Raw genomic sequence first — 7,519 nt, forward strand, 5'->3', positions numbered from 1 at the left:
AAATAAGCACAAAATCGAAGTCGCATGGGAATTATTCACAATTACCTTTTGTTTCTGATGTCCTTTAAACATCAGAAAGTTTATTTCTGGGGGGTTCATGCATGTTATCACCGATTGTGCTCGTAAAATTCTAGAAAGTTGTTCACTGGAAAGCTAAAAGGTTGCTAACAAGTTGCCAAAAATAAAAAACTTGCTACCAAGATTTCTTGATATTTTTATTTAAACGTTAGTTAAAAGCTTTATTTATCGTTCTTCATAATGATTGCTGACATCGAGAGCTGGAAACTTAGCAAATAGTGGCGAATTCGAAATTTAAGGATAATCTAAGTCTAACGGAACAAATAATATTAGATAAGGACAGGAGTCCATTGTTACTGATAAGAATCGAAATAGGGCAGCGAAACATTGTCAACTGACAGCTTATGTGTTCAAAAGGCTGATAGACCTTCAAATAATGCGCATAAAGTAAAGTTTTCTATAAAATCGTTGACGTCTTCGTGCTTGATATGTATGCTTCGTACACAAAAACCCATATTTTGCTTTAAAATTGCTCAGAATGACTAAAATTGCTCGAGGTTGCTAGAACCGCAAAAAGTTGCTCCAAACGCGGAAGGTTGCTCGAAAGTTGTCGGGCACAATCGAGACTGGGTTTAACACTGCCTAACAAAATGCAACCACATTTACATATTCCAGGCCTATTTTAAAGAAAGAGAAATTTCTTCTCACGCATTTATGTATCTTTTTTCATTTCATTCCGATTCTAAAATACCATCGTTTGGAAAGCTACAAAGCATTATTGAAATAATTAACCAAAAAACTCTACCCACTACCGACACCAAGTTTCGGTCGCATTTGGACTTCGCAGTTTTTTTTAAAGTGAGGAGTGGAGCAGTTGATTTCGCGAGGATCCTTGAAATGTAAACAGCTGAAAAATTGAGCGTGGAAATTCAGCTTTAATTGCGGATAAATTATAAGGAAGAAGTTTGATGAAAATTTGCATAGGGAGGCTCCCGAGTTGGGACTGATTCATAATGAGATTTTTTTTCGTTGTTGATTAAAGTTACCATGCACCGCTAGACTTCTATATTAGACGTTATTCAAAGAGGAGAATTATGAAAGTTTATCATCGTCTAGCGATTTCATTCGGAGGTTGAGAGTTCGTGAATAAATGCAAATGTATTTCGAAGTATTGATTTTTCGTGGCATTACATAAGACATATCGTTCAAATTTTGGTTTACGTTTCATTCAACTAGAGAGCATTTTATCGTTTCAAAGCTTTGTTGCCGAAATCCATCTGCTAAAGGTTGCATTAAGAATCGACATCTCGATTGTTCCTAAAGTTGATTTGAATGTTTAATATCGTATGAACTAAAGATAGAACAACCCGTATTTTCCTGTTAATTTTTTTTTCTCATTTCCCGATAACGTGCTAAGCCGCTACCCTGACTGAAGAATTCTTCTTAATCCAGCAGATTGGCGAGATCAGTTCATTCACCAAAGAAAATTCTCCATAATTTCAGAAACAGCTCTAACTTTAAGGTAAGAAATTGGTGTGAAACTAATTTTGGACTAAAGTCAATAAAACGTCAGACACCTGGATGTAAAAAAACAAGTTGTCTTTTTGGTTGTTGTTGCAAATTTCCAATAGACGACAAGAAAATGTCCAACCATGGTGGCAAGAGTGGGATCAAGATAGCATAATTGAGTAGAAATTTGAGAAACAACTTTGGACAGTTCTTTAATCGAATAATTTTAGGAGTCAAATTACGTCATGAAGTGAGACTGGATAAATTTCAAGCTAGAAGAAGAGTGCAACCAATTTTTTTCATGTAAGGCAGAAGAACTCAGCTAGCAAGGCATTACTTATTAGATCTCTGAAAGACCTGGATACATTCTCTTTTAGCAAAAAAGTGATACTTCTTTTGCTGTCGGAACTTAAATGTAAGTTCTAGTATTCGTCTTTCGTGGTAATACTTCATTATTTATTAAGTCTGGTTTCTTTCTGTACCTGCACTTATTCTGCTCGGCTTTAGACTAGTAATGATCAAAACATGCCTTTGAAGCTTTTGTGGCAGTTATAAGTAATTTTCTTACTATTTCATTGCAATACCTCCCTTTGCGAGAGATATATAATATTTGTTGTTGCGCGGCACGGTTGATAGAAAAATTTTCAAACCTACATACTCTGCCTCAGTGATTCCACCTTTTCAAACTAATTCATTTTCATGGTTTATTCTTTCTTTTAATGTAGGAGTAAATTATACGTATTTGCTTTCAAATATAAAGATAAGGATATTGGCTGTAGCTGATCACGGGCTTATTCCAAAATTTCCTCTGACTTTAAAGTAAGTCAGACAATTCCTTCGTAAAGCATCAATATAAAACGAAATTATTTCAATTATAGTCAGCCAGCGCCGGCATTTCTCTTTGTGAAATTCTTGGCGGTCTATAATTTTCCAGTAAACGCTAAGACAGTCGATTAATTAACTAAGCTCACCAATTAGAAATTACTAAAAATGCAGCCATGGTGTCTTCATCTCCGCAAAATCTGCGGATGTTTTTCTCCTCCTCTTTCCTAAGACATTGCTTAATGCTCTTCGAGACTGATGTTCATTTGCATCAGAAGTGTTTTCTAAAGTTTATAATTATGCTATCGGCTTATAACCGGAACTTACATGTGAGTTGTCTGCTCTTAAGCTCTCAAACTGCACCCTAAAAGGTTTTATACTTATTTTTAGTGCCACTTCCTACTTCTTAAGACATTTCCAATTAATTTTCGAAGAAAATCTCCTTGTAAAATAGACAGCTTTAGGCTCTGTCAAAGGCAGTGGAGCGTATCGAGTCGTGAGGGGTGGGGAGGGGGTCATCGTAAGCCAAGCCAACTGCATACCCTCGATGATAGTCGTTGCGTTCATTGCACAAAAATCGTTTTTGCAATCCTGAAAACAGTATCTCGTGTTTCTGTGGTTTATTTCACCCAGCAAAATTCCTCTGAAATGATTTGTGAAAAGATCAGTATATATAATGAATATTTTGTCAGGCCAATTTTCTTCCAGGTTATTTAGTGTTAACAACTGAGTTGAAAACGTAAATTGGCCACCGTAAAGGGTAAAAAAGCTAACGTTTCGAGCGTTAGCCCTTCGTCAAAGCGATTGATTTCTTCCACACTGAAACGTGAGTGTGTTTGTGGGGTGTGGGGTAAGGAGGGGCTAGAGATTGAGCTGGAGCCAGAAGTTACATAGAAAACTCGACGTAGTCGAATACATGATCGTAATTGCCTCTGTGAAACTTCAGATGTCAATTTGCAATTTTTTAGTATTGCTCAGAATGACAAATCGTCTTCTAAGTTAGTCACTACAAATTACATTTTGCAAACCTTAAAGGATCATTGTTTTTCAGTCGGAAGCTAGATAAATCTGATAAATTTCGTGTACTTCACATTTTCAGATAATCGAAAAAGTCACTCCAACAAATTTTGAAGTGTTTCTTGACGCCGAATTTGAATTGATAGCGAGTTTATCTCGACAGCCGAAATCTGCCTGTCGAGGAAATAGTTTGCCAGAGATATTATCAGAGAGCAATTTTCAAAAGCTATTGTCGTGGGAAATAAAGCGCTGGGGCTGAATTTCCTCAAAACTCTTCACAACTCTTCTTACTCAGCAATTGTCTTGTCAAGTTGTCTACACTTGTTAATTTTAACAAGTCTTAATTGTTCAAAACCTGACGTGTAAATTTTAGAACAAAGTTGGCTGTCAAGGTTAATTTTGTCATATTCTTCTCCCTATCCAAATGCCAACAAATGTTTGTCAAGGAAAGCTTGCAATTGTAAATACTCCATTGTTCGATCGGGCAGAAAGTTTCCGAGTAATTGACGAAGTAAAAAATGAATTCAAATGCGATATCATTTTCGCAATTTGATATGATCAATAAAGTAGGCGAGTCGCTTGGGTGGGATATGTTACTCTCTCGGAATGACCTAAATTGTGGTACCATGCATTTTTATCTGGCATCGACCAACTCTTACAAGCCACCACCCATGTAAACACAAATGTTTTCTGTCAACTAGCTTCACTTTGTAATTCAAATTGACCAGCGTTGCTCTGATACGATCGCAACTGACTCGCGGCACTTTTACGAGCTGTTTGGTTCATGAACAACGCAGAATTCAACGGGTATAAATATTTAATAATCTATTTTTTGTTCGAATTAGTTAGCAGTGGCTAAAAGGACAGCACGCTTCTGTTATTGAGGGGTAAGCAAGTTTTCATTTTTCGCCATTTACACGCATCCTAAGTAGTTCGAAAAAGAAAAATTTTTATTAACTATTCTTCATGTCAAATAGAAAAATCTTTTTATTGGAGATGTCTGCTTTTGCTTTGCGAAACCGTAATACGTAATTTATGGCTCTTTTACTTCTCACGAGGAAAAAATGATTTTAACGGCGTTCTATATTTTCCCCTTAAGTGCAACGAAATAATTTGAATATTTACAAAGAAACATATAGCTTTTAAAGCTGTTTTTATGAAAGTAACTATTAAGACAGGGCAGTTTCTCATATGCGGAGCTTAAGGACTTGCTAGTGGCTTTCACGCTTATAATGATTAAATAACGTTGTTAAACACTGCTAATATTATCTAAAAAAATCAACTCCTTCAAAGCTTCTGTAAAAAAACTCGCACTAGGAGGAAAAAATTTTTCTCAAGGATGATATATATGCAACCATCTGCCAAGCTGCGTACGTGTTCCGGGTGTTAATTAAAAAATTTTCAGCGGCTTACCGCAAAGTGATTGAATGCCTGTCACTGACGATAAGCCAACATTAGACTTTGGAAGAGCAAATAAAAGAGGTACGGAAAGATGTGAGAGTGGGGTATTCAGCAGAGCACTTATAAGGGAAATTGAGAAAGCTGCATGTACATGATAACCGATGTTTAACACGGACAAACACTCATAAGTTACCCGCAGCCGCAGCGTCAATATTGATCCTGAGAACCTGCTCTTCAAAGAGCTCTGCACATCTCAGACCGCGCATTGTAATTTTGACGAAAATAAGAAAACGTGAGTTTTGATGGTCTATTTGATCGTGTGGTTATGTTGTGATGTTTTTCAACTATAAACGTAAAGGGAATGCAAATTTAGAGGATGACACTCGCTGTGACATCCATCCAAACTCAGATATCTGATGATGATTTTAACAACGTTTTCAAAAGTTTTTGACAAAGTTATTTCGAATTGTAGTGTTTCAAAAATTTTCTCTGATACCTTCTTGTGTCCAGAAGTTTTTTTCAAATTTTTGCCGTGGGGCATGTGATTAATTAATAAACTTTTCAAGCTTTTCCGGTCAGAGAGTGACCGAAGTCTCGAACAGATATAGACCGATCTCTTTTAAAAGACTCTTTATCTCAGATATCAGATATCTGAGATATCTTTTTCGAAGAATAGCCAAATCAAAAACAATTATATTTTGGCAAACTACGATTTCATTTCCAGCACAGATGAAAAACTGATTCTGAGTCTCAAAACGGTCTTTTCAATTTAAGACGAACATGGCATAAAAGTTTCTTGTGGCATTTCCTCCTTCGAGTAAATATCAGACTAAGAGCGGTCTTTTTTTCTCAGAGAAATCTACCTCATGATTCCAAGAAAAAAATTCAGTGAAAAAAAAAATTGTTGTCAGCGCGCCGCGCATCACTTCCAGAGTTGCGCGCGGCGGGCTGCTACGGTTGCTGAGCCAATAAAATGTTTTGCTTGCCCAAGTTTACGCGGTGTAACCTTTTATTATTACAAGATTGGTCCATCAATGTTGATAGGAAATAGTTTAGGACTCTGTAATGCAAAATTTCAGGGAAGAAGACCGACAAAGAAACACAAGGCTCAAGTTTTCAACAGTAGAAAGGGTCGTTTACTAACTTCTCTCTTCTTCAATTTTCATGACAGGAATTCATAACAAGCTTGTTTTAGTCTGGTAAGGAATATGAACTCGTCGAGCTTTCAACCGCTAAATGGCAAACCTAATGTTTCCATTGCTGGGTCGCATTTCATCGAGCCGGGAGCATCAAAGGTCGTTCGCCTCGTAGTGTTCTCGGTCATAATACTCGCCAGTTTGATTGGCAATTCATTGGTTTTAAAAGCAGTACTGGAACTTCCCAGAAGATACAAACCATTCACGTACTATCTGGTAGCAAATTTGGCTGTAGCCGAAATCATCAGCTCAATCTGCCTTCCATTTACCATGGTGTACTATGAGACGCACAGCTGGAACTTTGGACAGTTTACTTGTAGGCTGATTATTCCTCTACAAGTCATGGCTATTATTGTGGTTACAAGTGACATGGCGGCCATTGCTATTTATCGTTATCGGGTAATGACGTTCCCGGTTAAGAAACAAGTAAAAATATCCATAATGGTGGCGGTGATTGGAGGTTTATGGTTTGCAGCCCTTGCTTTATCACTGCCTTTAGCTGCAACACGGATTTTGGTGGAGTTGCCATCGGGGCACAAAGTTTGCAAGTCAAACTTCTCAACCAGTGACCAGAAAATTTATAGCATCGTGAGATTTGTCCTCTCTTACTTAATACCTTACCTGGTTATGATATGCTCCTATGGAGCTGTGGCAGTTAAACTCAGGCGTCATCAGCTCCGAAGAAGCGTCGAAGAAGCGTCCGAGATAACTATGACTACGTCAGCATCACGAAGCAACTCGTACGCAGACCCAAGAGCGGCGATCTACGTTCGTCCGAGGGCAGCTAGCAACTTAAACTCCAGATCGGGGTGCAAGTCTAACGTGGAGCTTGAACGCGACCTGTTAAGAATGATCTACGTTATCATCTTGTCATTTGTAGTTTGTTATATCCCCTATCAAGCCTTGTTTTTGTGGGAATATTTTGCAGGCGTGAATGGCCGTTACCACTTTCCTTATCAAAGAATGCTCCGCCGATATTTTTATGCGCTTACGTGTTACCCGAGTGCTCTTCATCCTTTGTGCTATGGTACAATGAACAGATTCTTCGCACAAGCTTTTTCAAAGATAGTAATGTGTAGGCGCTAACAAAAGCATCTTTCAAAAAGAAAACGGAAACTGAAGTCAGTAGATAGTCACTGAATCGAATCACGCTTAGCTCTAAGCTGTTGAAATAGGGGGACACGACGGGGGGGGGGGGAGGAGGAGGGGAGGGGAACGGGGGTGAACGGGTAGTGGAAGGAATTCACACTGTCCCGCACTTCCACACGCGTACTAATGGTTAGCGCTGCACGAGTTCCCTTCCTTTCTACTGTGAATTTGTTGATTCAGATTCCTTTTAATTTAGTAAAACAGTGTCACTTAAAATTCAGTAGCAGTGTCCCATATATTTCTTAACTGGCCGTCGAGTAACTCGAAGAGTGAGGACCCTTAACCCTTTAACTCCCAGGATCTGATTATGAATTCTCCCTACTCGCTGCTACACATTTCCTTGCAAATAAGTCACTGAAATATGGTGTTAGATCAGGACCAAAGTATATCTGGTAAAAATGCCTTAT

General features: G+C 38.1%; 1 protein-coding gene across 4 annotated transcripts; it reads left to right on the forward strand.

The window, feature by feature from the left end:
* Positions 1–1,428: 1,428 nt before the first annotated feature.
* Positions 1,429–7,134, forward strand: LOC131790074 (neuropeptide Y receptor type 2-like). Of its 4 annotated transcripts, none has more exons than XM_059107255.2 (2): positions 1,429–1,540; positions 5,939–7,134. In XM_059107255.2, exon 2 carries the CDS (start codon positions 5,976–5,978, stop codon positions 7,047–7,049), a length of 1,074 nt encoding a protein of 357 aa, XP_058963238.2. In that variant the 5' UTR covers positions 1,429–1,540; positions 5,939–5,975; the 3' UTR covers positions 7,050–7,134. The 4 variants fall into 4 exon arrangements, with proteins under 4 accessions (XP_058963238.2, XP_066018548.1, XP_058963239.2 ...); XM_066162451.1 differs by lacking the exon at positions 1,429–1,540 and adding an exon at positions 3,984–4,253; XM_059107256.2 differs by lacking the exon at positions 1,429–1,540 and adding an exon at positions 3,984–4,173.
* Positions 7,135–7,519: the final 385 nt, after the last annotated feature.

Source organism: Pocillopora verrucosa, chromosome 2, assembly GCF_036669915.1.
Source record: "Pocillopora verrucosa isolate sample1 chromosome 2, ASM3666991v2, whole genome shotgun sequence".
NCBI classification, from domain to species: domain Eukaryota; kingdom Metazoa; phylum Cnidaria; class Anthozoa; order Scleractinia; family Pocilloporidae; genus Pocillopora; species Pocillopora verrucosa.

What these genes read in the sequence shown, in the direction of transcription:
- LOC131790074 (XM_059107255.2), top strand. Translation starts at nt 5,976, where the DNA reads ATGAACTCGTCGAGCTTTCAACCGCTAAATGGCAAACCTAATGTTTCC.